Source organism: Microtus oregoni, unplaced genomic scaffold (genome assembly GCF_018167655.1).
Source record: "Microtus oregoni isolate MIOR12 unplaced genomic scaffold, Mior012 000025F_ref0000491, whole genome shotgun sequence".
NCBI lineage: Eukaryota > Metazoa > Chordata > Mammalia > Rodentia > Cricetidae > Microtus > Microtus oregoni.
Window position 1 is genome coordinate 20,447,010 of NW_024543084.1, and position 15,607 is coordinate 20,462,616.

The window sequence follows — 15,607 nt, forward strand, 5'->3', positions numbered from 1 at the left end:
GAGAGCTCTCTGCCTGGAATGCTGGCCAAGAAGAGAGAGCTGGAGTTTCACAATCTAGGCTGACCTCTCCTGGGAAGCTGCTTCAGGTAGCAAAGCCTCCATGCTGGAGTGTGGCTCTCCTGCCACACAGGCAAGTCCTCCTTAGAACAAGTCAGGAGCGCAAGAAAGGACAGGGGAAGTCATCTCTAAAGGCTAAAAGGTTACATAAAGCGTAATAAAACACAACTGTTTCCTTTAAAATTTTAATGGACAGGAAATGTATAGAATAACTGCCAAGTCACATAAATTAACTTTTTTGTTAACGTCCGTGATCCAGGAAAGCACACGCGAGCGGCATGGGTGTTTCCATCAGCTGTCATCTGGGCGCGTGTGGACCCGTCTTTACGTGGTCCAGAAAAAAAATCGGCTGCCGTGCTTGGCGGGTTTCAGATCCCCCTCTATCACAGGGTTGGGCTCCGGCCTCGGTCTTGAGTGGTAAGGGTTCTCTGGTAAAGGGCGATCCGTTTTCACTTTGGTAACCTGGAAGGATGCAGAAGGAGGTAGGGTTCAATGGGACTGCAGCAGTAGTAACCCTGAACCCTCTGGGGTCCCATTGCTCCTGTCACTCCAACTACTCCTCCACTTGGAAGGCAGATGCGTCTAGCCTCACTTAACCCTTGCATACACTTCTGGAACTCCACCTTTTGTCATTCTGCATGGCAGGAGTTGAGGTTACAGCAAGAGACAAGCTGAGACAAGCTGTCCTCTGGGGTTCTCTCACTGGCTAGAGAGCAAGACAGAACTTCTACTGTGCTGTGTGGGGAAGGGCAGACCCGGCACAAATCACCCACACTGAAGGCTGGGCCTAGGCTATTTCTGAGGAGAATCAGGAGTCTGCCAGGGAGATTAAGGGGGAAGACAGTGCAAGTGAGAAGACAAAGACAGCAGAGGCAATGTCTACAGAGCTCACCACAGCGGCAGAGACCACACCTAAGCAAGCTCTGGTGTTATTAGTGTTGATGCTGAGCGTATTATCCCAGCTCATCCTTACCAGCAGCTCCCACCTGGTGATGTCCTCGCTAGGATATATGCTTATGAGTTCCAAGCACACCAAGTTGGGTGATACAGTACGCAATGCTGTGCAAAGGTGCTTGGATTTAACCTGACAGCAGCAGGTGCCACTGTTACAGGGATGCGACCAATCACTATCTGCAGCTGGGAGCAGGGACGCTAGGCCCAGTGGTGGGCCCAGAATTAAGAGCTGAACCAACAGTCTGAGGAAACAGTAGGTCCTAAACTGCAGCCAAGAGCAAGGAGGAAAGCACCTACAACTACCATCCCTAATGATTATCAAAACCTCAACTGAAAAGCAACCAGAAATTCATTTTTAAATTTTGAACTTTGCTGTGGGGCCTTACACATGCTAGGTAAGTGAGTGTCTGTACTACTTGGCAATACCTCTAGCCCAGAACTTATCCCTTTGAAAGTTAAGGACACAGGTCCCTACAAGTGGGCCACAGCTACTAAGCATTTTCTGACTTTTACTTCAGTGGTACCAACTCTAAGCCATCTGCATGTATGAGAGGCCAGGCCCATCTGCCTAGATATACCACTCAGAAACAATTCTGTGCCCAGAGCTCCAGGTACACAGTTAATATAACTAACTACCTTATGTGTACGTATTATCTCCAGTTCATAGGACAGTGACTGGGTCACCTAAGATGACGTCAGAGCTGGAGCTGGAACCCAAGGCCTTGAGTGCAGGTCCCCGTCCCCTGCTCTGACTGCAGGTCACAAATGAAGAGTTCCTTGCTGCTTGAGAGAGTAGTTCCAAATGCTCACTGGAGACATTCATGAAATCAGTTGAGAAAACTGTCACTCTTTGTTTCTGAGAATGTTTCTTGAATATAGAGTAACCAGGGAGGGACCCACTGAAAGAAGAACTGAGCGAGGAAGACTAGTGAAGCAACCTGCTCTCACACACCCCAGAAGGGAGGGAGCAGGGCACCTCGGACCCATCCCTAAAGGAAGGCCTGAGGCATACTTGATGATAAAACTGCAGTGCATAAAAGGGGATTCCTGGGAGGAACTAGGATGTATATGAAGTGCCCCCCCAACTTGCTTTCTTTATGATCAGGTTATCATTACGAGTAGGAGATAATTCTGCCTAGGAAAGGGTGTGACATCTGGACTGGAGCCCAACTTGGTCTTCGGAGGAAGAGACAAGTGGACCAGACAGAATGCCAAAGAGAATGAAGCTACCATTTAGGTCTCCCTTGGCTGGTTAATGGCCTTTCTGGAGACTGGACAATGGATTGGAGTGCAACTAAGATTGACAATACATGTCAAGAAATACATTTTTGCAGCAATTAGATAACTTTATTTTGGGGTAAAGAATGTTAATATAAAGACTCAAGAATAGGGCTGGAGAGATGGCTCAGTGGTTAAGAGCACTGACTGCTCTTCCATAGGACCCAGGTTCAATTCCCAGCACCCACATGGCAGCTCGCAACTGTCTGAAAATCCAGTTCCAGGGATCTGACACTTTCATACCAATGCACACAAAATAAATAAACCATAAAAAATATTTTTTTTAAAAAAAGACTCAAGCCAGGCGGTGGTGGCGCACACCTTTAATCCCAGCACTTGGGAGGCAGAGTCAGGAGGATCTCTGTGAGTTCGAGGCCAGTCTGGTCTACAAGAGCTAGTTCCAGGACAGGAACCAAAAGCTACGGAAAAACCCTGTCTTGAAAATCAAAAAAAAAAAAAAAAAAAAAGACTCAAGAATAAATACTCTGGTTTAACAGCCTGACTCACAGCTTCCCCTGTGGTGAAGAAGAAAGAAGAAAAGGGAGTTCTACTGGTTAGGTGTGTAAGTTTTATCACTTTCCAACTCTGATTGGCCACTACTAAAGTTACTTTCTCAGTTTAGCTAAAGAATGTATCTTAAATAAAGCTAAGTATGTCAGACTAAAAAAACCTAGGCTACCCATCTATTCATGGCGCTGGCCCCAAAGGGACGAGAACTAAGATGGACAGCCTGTGTGCCTAGTGCTGGGCAGGGGCTCACACAGGCCCTGGGGATAGTAGACAGGGCAGACAGGCAGCTGGGAAGTAACAAGATTCAGTCCTACTCTTCCATCCAACCATGCCCTTCCAGCCAAGCTCTGCTGCCTGGCTCTAAGGAGTGGAGGCCCTCAGTCAAAGCAGCAGGCATGTAGGCCACTGTGGGCAGGACTTCTTCCGCTGCACATCACAGCAGCTCAGGAGCAGGTAGGAGTCCCTACACGTCTTTAGAGTTTTAATAATGCATCTTTCTTGCCCGCACAGATCCTACAGTGAAGACAGAGTTTAAGCCCCAAATTCTCCAATTTCACAGGATGAACTATCTTGCAGAAGCAGCTCAGGAAGAGCTCTCCAGGAAGGCCACAGCAGCGTGTGTGCGTCTGGGGGCCCAGCACTCAGAATGCTCCTGAGCTAAGACTCACGAGAGCACAAAGAACAGCGCAGACATCAGGCTTCCATGATGCCTCAGCCAGAATCATCACCGAAACCACCAACCCAGGAGGAAGGAGGACCCACTCTTCAACTATGAGCTCTTCAATTCTTGATGTTCCAAAAGAATCTGGCACAAGCTGCTCCTGCTGCTCCAGTGGATTTGCCAACGGCACCTCACTAGCATGGTGGCTAACACACTCTGCTCCCTGTTGGCTAACACCTGCTAGGACACACTGGCTTCTGGATGTCGAGTCCTTTGTCTGGTAAATGGGGACCACTCACAGCCTCTCCATCCTCAGAGGGACCCCTTCTGCCTTTGTCACAGCCAATCCCCTCTACCCAACCCAGAGGAACCTTACCTTGGACAGCTCCCCAAGGTCTGGCCGCACCCAGCCCAGTTCATCCAAGACACACTTGTCAAACTTGGCCTGCTGTTTGCGGCAGTGACGAAACATCTGCGTGTTGGAATAATCGAGGCAAGTCCAGTACTCTGTGAAAGGCTCTGCACAGTGACGCTTGATCTGCCTGGAAAGGAAGGCTGGAGGTTAGGGATAGCTCTTCACACAACAGAGTAGCCTTACATTCTGGAAAGTGTAGGAGTAACAATGCCACACCCCACGGTACCTTCAAGGCCTTCAAGTAAAAACTGACAACTAAGCGCTGAGACTGCAGGGAAGGAGCCCCACTGCTAGGATGTAACTAGTGCAACCACTGTGGAAGGTCGTCAAGAATGGAAACCAGAACACCATGTGATCCAACTACACCATTGGAGGCTGCACCCAAACGACTCGCTATAACTGACCCCAGACACTAGACCGTGTGCCTGCTGCTGCTCCATTCACAAAAGCAGGGGATCATCAACAGAACACTGGACAATGAAAACACAGCATGTGTATACAATGGAGTTTTTCTCAGCTTTATTTATTTTTGGTTTTTCAGGAGAGTCTCATTGTGTAGCCCTGGCTGTCCTGGAACTCACTCTGCAGACCAAGCTGTCCTCAAACTCAAGAGATCTGTCCACCTCTGCCTCCAGTGTGCTACCATGCCTGCAGCCTCTAAGAAATACGAAACTTGCAGGAAAACAGAACTAGTTAAGTGTCATATTAAGCAAGGTGGCACAGACTGAGACCCGAACCACCATCCTCTCTCATATCTTATGTGGCTTTAGACTTTTAGTACATGTGTACTTGTATGTTGTAGGACAGCAGGTCATAAGAGAGGCAGAAGAACGAAGGTTGCGAGAGCCAGTACAGACTAGGACAAGGGGACTGGAGGTGGGAGCACACAAAGGAGGAGAGACAAACAACAAAAACAAATTTTGCCTGAAACATGTCATAATGAAGCCTAACTTTCCATATGCTTTGTAATTAAAAAAGAAAACCCAAAGTTAAGAACCAGTAAGTAAGAAATAAAACACAGCAAGATTTCTCAGGAGCAAACCTTCCTTTATTCATCAAAAATAAAAGCCCATGGCCTAAGCCACAGGCAATTTACTCAGGAGACCTCTCTAGAGCCTGCTCAGTCTTTACATCACAGCTCAGCAAACTCAGAAGGGAAGGAAGCAGTCAGAACCTGGCATGCTGACAGAGGCCAGGGGTGAGAGACCTTCAAACACAGCACATTAACTAACGGGAGGGAGGTAGTGCTGGCCAGAATCAGTCCTCACTATGAAGAGCTGGGCGCTGCTAGGAAGTAGAGCAGCAAATAACTCCCTCTGAACCATGGAAGCTGCTGGAGGAAGCTAAGGAGACAGCCAGTACCTAAAGCACCTGACACATAAGTAACAGAACCCACATAAGAGCCAAGGTGCCCTGGCTGCCCCACTGTGAATTCCATCCTCTGAAAGAGGGGACAGGAGATGCAAAGCAAGCTTGCAGGTGAGACTAGCCATAGTGCTAAGCTCCATGCCTGAGTGACACACCTCACAGAATAAGGATTCCTGGTCTCAGCCTTGAGTTTCTGAATGAATGTGGGCACAAGTGCACAACACACAGACCCACACACATTCACACACAGACATGTTCACACAGACATAAGAACAGATACACAAAGAAAAGACAGGCCAAGGAAGGCTAGGTGGTGATGAGGAAGCTTTGTTAACCAATTATCTTTATCTAGCCATAAATAAAGGACATTGAGACTATAATTCGTGATCCTAGAGAAGCTAAATAAGGTGAACCCAAAGAAAAACATATAGTCATCCTCCTGGATATTAACCTTCATCAGGCGATGAAAGGAGACAGAGACAGAGTTCCACATTGGAGCACCGGACTGAAACCCCAAGGTCCAAATCAGGAGCAGAAGAAGAGAAAGCACAAGCAAGGAACTCAGGACCACGAGGGGTGCACCCACACACTGAGAGAATGGGGATGTTCTATCGGGAACTCACCAAGGCCAGCTGGACTGGGTCTGAAAAAGCATGGGATAAAATCGGACTCGCTGAACATAGCGGACAATGAGGACTACTGAGAACTCAAAAACAATGGCACTGGTTTTTTTTAATTTATTTATTTATTTATTTATTTATTTGGCACTGGGTTTTGATCCTACTGCACTACTGGCTTTGTGGGAGCCTAGGCTGTTTGGACGCTCACCTTACTAGACCTGGAAGGAGATGGGAGGTCCTTGGACTCCCCACAGGGCAGGGAACCCTGACTGCTCTTCGGGCTGATGAGAGAGGGGGAGTTGATTGGGGGAGGGGGAGTGAAATGGGAGGCGGTGGCAGGGAGGAGACAGAAATCTTTAATAAATAAATAAATAAATTTAAAAAAAGAGGTGGGACCAAGTTAGGGTGTGGCTTTCTGGGGCCTGAAGAAAAAAAAAAAACAAGACCCAGGTGCTCTCTCTCTGTGGTTCCTTCCAGCACAGCTGAGCTTGGACTTCTCGTCCCTGTTTCGTGAGTTTTCCCCTTATAATAAATAAAGATATAATTGTTTTATCGTTTAGCTAGCCTGGTTATATTTCCCGAATCGAGCTAACTTCTACAGGTGTGGGGCACAGGACTGTAACCCCAGCATGTGGGAGGTGAAGACAGGAGGATTGGGAGTTCAAGGGTAGCCTTAGGTACAGGGTGGATGTGAGGCCAGCCTGAGCTACATGACTCTATTCCACCCACCCTCCCCTGAGAGAGAGAGAGGGTAGAGATAAGAAGAGAAGAAAAAATGGCTGGAGCAACCCCTTCCCTTTTCATTCAAACCTGTTAGGAATTAAAATAAAAATTTGAGAAAAATAAAATAAAATACTACTTTATGTAGTCCCCAACACCCTCTCCGGGTGTCTCAGGAAGACTTTCAGAGATAGTCTTTATGCATGCAGCACAAGTCTACCCTCCATGCTGCTCCCCTGCCACTCACCCAGTTTCCATCTTAGGCCTCCCCAAAGTTACCTAGCACCCTGGGTAACCCCCACCCTCCTCTTCTGTGTTCTCCACAGTCGTAGCAGGAATCACAGCCCAGCACTGCAGCGGGAGACCCTGCCTGGCCTCTGCTCACCATGCCTCGGTGGTCATCTCCAGCTTACAACAGTCCATCTCTGCATCTCAGGAACCTTAGAAAATCACTTTTATTCCCCAAAATAAGTAAAGGCGTATTTAACCCTGAAGGCAATAATACTGACATAACTCCAGGCATCATAAAGCACTATTTCCTATCTCCTAAATATTTAAAGACTGTGTAAATAGCATCAGTGCAGAGGGCAGACTAAGTTGACCCTGTTGAGGACTGTGGACCCCCAGACCCCGAATGTCCTGTGACCCCCTGCCTGCCGAAGTAAACAATGTGTTTTCCTATGCTTGCAGCTGCTCTGAGCAAACAACTTGTTTTGCAGCTGCTCTGAGCAGCAGACCCTCAGGAGTTCCTGAGGGCAGGGGAGTGGTTTCTGGTGGGTTTGCAGCTGAGAGTTAGGGTGTGGCCATTAGTCAAGGAGACCCTATATAAGCTGCCCTGGAACAGAAAAAAGGGGCATTCTTGGCACCTGTGTCTCTCTGTGTGTGTGTGTGTGTGTGTTTCAATCTCCAGCCCCTTGCCCAACTCGTGAACCAGGAGAGCAGGCATTGCACTACAGACCCAACCTAGAAAACAGTAAGGCAGGGGCTGGTGAGCTGATTCATTGTGTAAAACTGCCTTAACCCTGATGCCCTGAGTTTAATCACTGGAGCTGACATAAAGGTGACAAAAGAAAACCAACTCCACGAAGGTGGCCTCTGATCCCCCACACCTGCACCATGGCATGTGCACATGCCCCCTCCACATGGATAAATATATATTTTAAATTAGGGGCTGGAGAGAGGACTCCACAGGTAAGATCATTTGCTGCTTTGCTTAGGAACTGATTTGGTTCCCAGCACACACATGGCAGCGCACATCCAGGTCCAGGGGATCTGATTCCCTCTCCTGATCTCCCACCCCAAGGTACTAGGCATGTACGAACATGGTGCACAGACACATATCCAGTCAAAATACACAAACACATTTTAAGAATTTTTTTAACCGTTCATGGTTTAAAAAATAGCAATAAAAGTTCAGATCTCAAATATAATTATCAAAACCTTAAAAAAATTACACTGTTGGAAAATGAATACCAAGGAATTAAAAAAAACTAGACGTAATTGCATACAACTTTAATCCTAGCACTTGGGAGGCAGAAGCAGGCGCTGTGAGTTCAAGGCCAATCTGGCCTACTTAGTGAGTTGCGCAGGACAGCCAGGGTACCTAGGAAACCATGTGTCAAAACATAATAAAAATAAAAGTAAAAAATAAGGAGAAAGAAAAAAGAAAGAAAGAAAGAAAGAAAGGCAGGCTAAACAGTATAGACTGAAGCTCAATAACAAGAGCTGTCAGGTATAATGTATACATTATACATTATATTAAAAATATACACATTATAATTATAACCACAAAAGTATCTTTGCATGTGAACAGGGACAGCACAGGCAAGAAAGAAGAACGACAGCCACTGAGTCACGAGGCAGCAGTCGGCCCCACTCTTCTGTAACACCCCTGCTTTTCCTCTGGGAAACAACTCCCTGTCTCTCAGATGGAGTGGGTGAAGGTAAGACTAAACCTCACATTGGGCCTGACCAATCAGAGTGCTTACCTCCCAGGGTTCACAGACAGTGGGATCTGGCTCAGCGGGGGACTCTGCCCACACTGGCAATGGCACTGCAATGGCACGCTCAGGGCTCACTGACGGGGAGGGCAGCTTGCAGTGGCTGCTGGCCATTCCAAGGCAATAGCAAAGGGAAAGTCTATTTGAAAATGATGTCAGCAGAGAAGTGCTGAGCCCAGAGACTCTGCAGAAACCAGAGGAAAAAGGAACGACATAGCTCTGCCGCCACTCAGACCCTGGATCCAGCCCTGCCTGACACCAGGACTATTTCTGGACTTCTCAAGACACCCACTCTAGGTTGTTTCTGTCCTTTTATTACAACAGAATCTCAAACACCTTTCCTGTGGCTGGGCGAGGTGGCGCACACTGCCGGTGCGCACTTGGCAGCCGGATCAGGAATGAGTACTCTAGGACTGCACACTGAGTTCCAGGCTGACTTAATCAAACCAAACATTTTTTTTTTTTTTTTTTGAGAGAGAGCAGCTCACGTAGCCCAAACTGGCCTCCAGTTCCCTGTGTCACCACAGCTGCCCTTGTTGGTCCCCCTGCCTCCAGCTCCTGAGCTAGGACTACAAGACCCTAACACCATGCCCAAATAACACTGTTCAGCTAGTTACACATCTGGGCTTGTGTTGCACAGTGTCCGACCTAAAACCCAACACTCAATACTTTCCTAACCATCACAACTGTCTGTTGTCTGTCAACAAGCATTGGACTGATGTGGTTGTATAGACCTTTTAAAAACACCTACTGCAGCCGGGCGGTGGTGGTGCACGCCTTTAATCCCAGCACTTGGGAGGCAGAGGCAGGAGGATCTCTGTGAGTTTGAGACCAGTCTGGTCTACAAAAGCAAGTTCCAGGACAGGCTCCAAAACCACAGAGAAACCCTGTCTTGAAAAACCAAAAAAAAAAAAAAAAAAAAACACCTACTGCAATACTGTAGAGAACAGAAGACACTATTGCAGAGCTGAAAACTGAGACTCATGGAGGAACTTGCCTTATAAAAACAAATCCAAAAGATACAAAATAATTTTGGTCTATCTGATTTCAAAATCTGCACACTTGCACATTTAATTAGCCGGAAGCCACTTCCTCACTGAAGACTATTTCAGAACACCTTGATGTTACAGCTGTCAGGCGAGTCTTACCTGAAGAAGCTCAGTGCACAGCTGTTGACCAGCTTGCCCTCCTGCAGACAGCGCCTGGGGTCCTTCTCCTCCCAGCGGCATAGCATGAACTCCTTATTGGCCTTGTCGCACTGAGCCCCATAGTGGTGGGCTGCGGCTTTAAGCACAGCTGAGCTGACTTTCACCTGGAAAAGCGACGAGGAGGGGGGTCACACACCAAGTCAGGTACAGCTGAGTGCGTTAGGCTCTTGCATGTGTCTTACCAGGCTGAAAGAACCAGCCCCGTTTTGGTGACCCTAACAGAATCTTGCTTAAATAACTCTGTCAACATTGCTAAGGTTCCTCTCCAGGAATGAAATTAATCATATAAGGACATCTGAAACTCCCAGAGGGCTGGGAAATCAGAGGAAGGGAGGAAAAGGAAAAGAAAGAGCTCAGAGTCTGGCAATTACTAAGAATAAAGTTCTGGAAGAGGCCCACACTAATGCTACCTCTAGCACGGTGACCACGTCAAGACTTCCCTGCTTGCCTTCAGCGCTGTCTTGAGAAGCATTGCAGACCAGCTGCAGGTAGCTCAGAGGATCAGCAGGCAGAGTTCCTGGCCCAGAAGTCTCAGCCTAGGCTGAGGCCACAATGCTACAGTTACTGAAACAGACAGAGCTTTCTGCCATCTGGGAGATCTCAAGATCTTTGCTTTTCAGTAATTTTGGCTACTCTGTTTCTCTTCTAATATTTCTATCTTTTTTTTTTTTTTTTTTTTTTTTTTTTTGGTTTTTCGAGACAGGGTTTCTCTGTGGTTTTGAAGCCTGTCCTGGAACTAGCTCTGTAGACCAGGCTGGTCTCGAACTCCCAGAGATCCGCCTGCCTCTGCCTCCCGAGTGCTGGGATTCCGGCACTAATATTTCTATCTTACTGCCCTACTAAAGCATGCAGGCGGGCACTGAGCACCAAGTCTGCCATGGGCTACTTGTTAAGCCTGAACTTTAAAAGAGCAGGTGGGGTATTGACTGCTGGCACTGTGGGCATGGGCTGTGCCTTTGCTTTACTGCTGCCGTTTTCCCAGCCAGGGAATTCTTAGATTCCTGATCAACCGAGAAAGTAACAAAGAGCATTAGCAGGTTTCCTAAAACTTGCTGTCAGAAAACTCTACTTTAATATACCACTGAATTAGATTTTTAAAAATATTGAGGACTTTGACGTGAGAAAGTCTTTAGTCTTATTTTATGCACTTTATACGTATTAATTTACTCCTAAGACTGATGTTGGGGAAGGAAGAGAGAGAGGTTCCCCTCCATTCTACAGAAAGCAGATGAGTGCCAGGACTGCCCACCAGCACTGTCCTGTCACGACTAGCAATGCAAATATCAACTTACATATAAGTGAAATTTGCCATCCAACTCTAACAAATCTGTAAATTTGTGTATTTAGATTTGATCTACATTTGCTTATTTTACTACCTATAGCCAGCTGGGAGATAAAAGGTACCCAACCTTTTTGTCTTATTTCTGGTTTTTAGAGACACTTTCAAGTAGCCCAGGCTGGCTTTGCACTGTGTAGGCCAGGCAGGCCTCCTCCTCTCAATCCTGCCTCAGCCTCCCTAGAGCTGGGATTACAAGCGTGCCCCCAACCCCCACCCCAAGGCAGGGTTTCTCTGCAGCCCTATCTGTCCTGGAACTTGCCCCTTAGACCAGGCTGGTCTCAAACTCACAGAGCTCCGCCCGCCTCTGCCTCCCAAGGATTAAAGGCCTGCACCACCACCATCTAGCAGTTCTGTTTTTTAAAGGTCACTACATTTTTACAACAGCGTTTCAGTAGTTTAGAGCACTTGCCTCTCTTCCAGCAAACCTAGGTTTAATTCTCAGCACCCACATGGTGGCTCCCCAAAGTTCCAGGAAGTCTGATGCCCTCTGGAACCCATGGTAACAAGGCATAAATGTGCTACACATACATTCGGGTAAAACACTCATACACATAAAATAAAGTATTTTTAAAAATTTTAAATAAAAAACTGAGCACCAGGCTGGAAAAATAGATCAGAGGTTAAGAGCATTGACTGCTCTTCCAAAGGTCCTGAGTTCAATTCCCAGCAACCATGTGTTGGCTCACAATCATCTATAATGAGATCCCATGGCCTCTTCTAACATTGTATATGTAATAAATAAATCTTTAAAAAAAAACAAAACTGAGCATCATTTTACTTACTTGCCAAATGCCTCAAAAATATCCTTAAAGGCTGATTTGATTATTTAAATTCTCAAGACATCAGCCCTCCGAAAGCCTAAAGCATTAGTTGCTTTATTATCAAAATGAAAGGACATTCATGCTGTCATAGGGAAACAAAGATGCGACACATTTACTGAGCCAATCCCTAAACAGCGAATAAACAGGCATCTGAGCTGACATTCCAGCCATACTGAGAACTGGAACCCAGACTTTGCAGCCTCCCATCAAGCAAGCCTTTGGCGTGACATTACTATTGCAGAGAACATGGAGAGCTTGAGATGTAACTATCCCCTCAGCTATTTCTTCATGGGCGATGAAGCCCCTCTCAAGTCCATCCAGCATCCTTTGTCCCCAGAACACAGAATCTCAACATCCTTCCTCATCACTCACGCAACCACTCTGCACCGCAGGCTTCCACACAGTCAGAATCTCAGCAAAGCTCCCACAAGCCACGCCCGTACCTCCTGATGTCTATTTCCTGTCTGTGTACAGTGGAGTGTGATGCACTCATTCCCTAGGGCCTTGTGAAGAGCCAATGAGCTCAGGCCTGTAAACATACAAAGGATGTACCTGACCCAAGTCTATCAGTACCGCCTGTTGCTTAATTTTCACTCAAAACTATCAAGACACCAAGGAATACTTTTGTTGATGGTGGTGGGTTTCTCTGTGTGGCCATGGCTGTCCTGGGACTCACTGTGTACACCAGGCTGGTCTTGAACCCGGAGATCCACCTGCCTCTCCCTCCAAAGTCCTCCTTTCCTCCAAAGGAAAGCACCACCACCGTCCGGCTGGTACTTTTAACTCAAAGCTTCTGGATGTTTATCCCCACCCCATACGGATGTGACATGACTCGTAAGTCATAAAGCCTGAAATGGATTCTATCTGCTCCCCAAAGCCATTGCTGCTGCTCTTTGCCCCTCTGGGTCTGTTGTCATATTCCAGACCCAACCCAGGCTTTTCAGCATTATTGCTGAGTAAGGACTCACTCACAAGGTTACCATGATTATTAATGTATTTCTCCGTTATTTTAACAGTCACTGAAGTCTTCCCAAGTTTCTTACTCTTCAATTCAGTTTCTATAAGTCACTTGAAGTGGCCTTCCAAAAACTTTTATTTTACTCTGCTGCTACAACTCAGAAACCAACTCCCCAAAAAAGTCGTGCTTAGCAGCGGCAGAAAACCTAAACTTCCTGTTTGCTGTCCAAGGCTTTCTGGGCTCAAACTACCTCTCCAGCCTTCTCACCAGACTTCACAAAAGAGCCTGTGCTCAAAGCTTCCAGGACCCACTTCCAGCCCCTGCTTCCCCATCTCCTGTGCTGCTGAACACACTGCTTCCAGGATCCAATTCCCATCCCTGCTTCCCCATCTCCTGTGCTGCTGGACACACTGCTTCCAGGATCCACTTCCCATCCCTGCTTCCCCAGCTCCTGTGCTGCTGCTCAGTGCTTCCAGGATCCACTTCCCATCCCTGCTTCCCCAGCTCCTGTGCTGCTGGACACACTGCTTCCAGGATCCACTTCCCATCCCTGCTTCCCCAGCTCCTGTGCTGCTGCTCAGTGCTTCCAGGATCCACTTCCCATCCCTGCTTCCCCAACTCCTGTGCTGCTGCTTAATGCTTCCAGGATCCACTTCCCATCCCTGCTTCCCCAGCTCCTGTGCTGCTGGACACACCGCTTCCAGGATCCACTTCCCGTCCCTGCTTCCCCAGCTCCTGTGCTGTTGGACACATGGATTCCAGGATCCACTTCCAGCCCCTGCTTCCTCATCTCCTTACTTTATTCACTTCCTTCTTCCACTACTCAGTTTTTCTCTCCATCCCTACCCATAAAACACCAGATTTCAAATGCTGTGTTTTACAATAAGCTAACATGTGCTTTCTCCATCCTTTTTATGTTTCATAGAGAACTGTTCATAGAGACGCCTCATCCTGCTAGCAGAACACCCTTGTTTACAAGTGCTAACTGCTATTCAAAGCGACCAAGAATTAGGCCTAGAACTCAGAATCAATATCAAATCCTACTTTCTCCTTAACCCAGTCCTGCCTGTCCCTCATATATTTAATCATATGTGTCTTATCTTTTATTACACTTTAGTTATTTGCATGATCATATAAATTAATAGTTCTAACTTTAAAGAAAAATGTATTAAAAGCTCCTGCATGAAATGTTTGCTGAGCCAACTAAAAGTCTAACAAAAAAACATGTCAACTCACATTTAACCAGTTTTGGGATGGGATAAGAATAAAAAGCTGGCTCATGGGAACATCCCTTGTCACTTCTTAGTAAATGTCACTCATACCATGAGTACAGCTAGTAGCTCTTCATTTGAGGGAAATGACAGCTGCCCCCTTCACAGGTTGTCAAGAGCGTACAGGAAGTGGTGTGGGAAAACATTTGACAGTGCCTTCTGTGGAATTCTCAGCATTTAATTTTTAGCCTTGCCGGTCTATTTATTTTATCAAATCCTGCCATGGCAGTCTTCTGCCTTAACACATCCACCCTTTCCCATCATCTCACAGGATCAAGTCCAAACTGCTCTGGCCTGGTTAGTGACTCCTCCAGAGGCTCAGCCCACCACCAACTGCAGGGCTTTCTCCACTCTAGCATAGTTTAGCTGAGCTTTCCCTGCACAGGCTTCAGAACAGATCTGGATCCCTGGTCCACCTGTTCCACACACAGTCTCTGTGACCTTGGGCAGATCACTCCTGCTGTCGGGGGCCTACTTCTGTACTTCAAGAAAGATGAGTTATATCTTACCTTACTGTGTGTCCCAAGTAATTAGCAACTTGGCCTGGAGAAGTGGCTTGGTCGTGTTTGCCATAATTACAATAACACATCACCTGCACTTCAGTTTCCACAGAACCAGCTGCACTGTGCTGTCCAGTCTTTACCTGTCTCCTTATCAAACTAGAAACTACCAAAGAAGGGCACTGTCCCTTACTTTCATATCTGCATGTGCACATAACAAATATTTAAATGTCTCTAGAAGAAGTAAATGCTTTAAGTGCGTCCTGTTACTAAAGACCCTGACCCACGCCAGCCTCACTGTCCAACACACACGCTGCCGCGGCCCCCAGGCCTCTGCACCGAGATTCTGACAGACTCGGTGGAAGGTGAGCACCTGGGAAGGCATACTCGCCTCATGCGGAGGTACAGCAAGGGACTAGGTAATATCAGAGAGTGTCACCCCGATTCACAGGAGGAGATTCACAGGTGGGGGCCTGGGTGTTTGGAGACACAGCGGGAAGTGATCTTGCAGGTCGCAGAGGCCGGGACCGAGCGCGGGCCAGCTTGGCAGCAGCTGCAGCCCCGGGCCTCCCGCCTGCCCTCAGGGCGAACCTCACCTCCTCCACTTTCAGCTCTTCCACAGTGGGCAGCTCCACTATCCCCGGCATGACGGCGGCAGCCCCGACCCTGATCAGGTGCCCTCAGCCGAGTCGCCCGTCTCCTTCAATTCCCCTTTGGGTCTCCCAGGTTGCCCTGTACCATTTGCGCATGCGTCTCCAGCTGCGCGCAGGCGCAATACTCTGCCGCTGCTGGAGTAGACGCCTGTACGCCATTTCAGGAAGTCGAGCAGGGTTGAGGGGCGGGGCTTCGTTTGAACTCCGCCCACACCTTCTGGTTGTTATAGTAACACTGAGGGCGCTGAAGTTGTTTCGTTTCACCAGACTCTAG

General features: G+C 47.5%; 1 protein-coding gene across 1 annotated transcript; it reads right to left on the bottom strand.

Moving 5' to 3' along the window:
* Positions 1-228: 228 nt before the first annotated feature.
* On the bottom strand, positions 229-15,433 carry Ndufa8 (NADH:ubiquinone oxidoreductase subunit A8). Its single transcript, XM_041674874.1, has 4 exons — positions 15,277-15,433; positions 9,732-9,895; positions 3,837-4,002; positions 229-519 (listed from the first exon to the last, which is right to left on the bottom strand). The coding sequence occupies exons 1-4, from the start codon at positions 15,325-15,327 to the stop codon at positions 382-384; spliced, it is 519 nt and encodes a 172-aa protein (XP_041530808.1). The 5' UTR covers positions 15,328-15,433; the 3' UTR covers positions 229-381.
* Between the last annotated feature and the right edge of the window lie 174 nt (positions 15,434-15,607).

Bases quoted from the DNA above. Each gene is read 5' to 3' on its own strand.
- Ndufa8 (XM_041674874.1), bottom strand. From the start codon at position 15,327: ATGCCGGGGATAGTGGAGCTGCCCACTGTGGAAGAGCTGAAAGTGGAG. The intron at 9,896-15,276 runs GTGAGGTTCGCC...TCGCTTTTCCAG, and splicing joins AAGAGCTGAAAGTGGAGGAG to GTGAAAGTCAGCTCAGCTGT. The intron at 520-3,836 runs GTAAGGTTCCTC...GCATCCTTCCAG, and splicing joins ACCTTGGGGAGCTGTCCAAG to GTTACCAAAGTGAAAACGGA.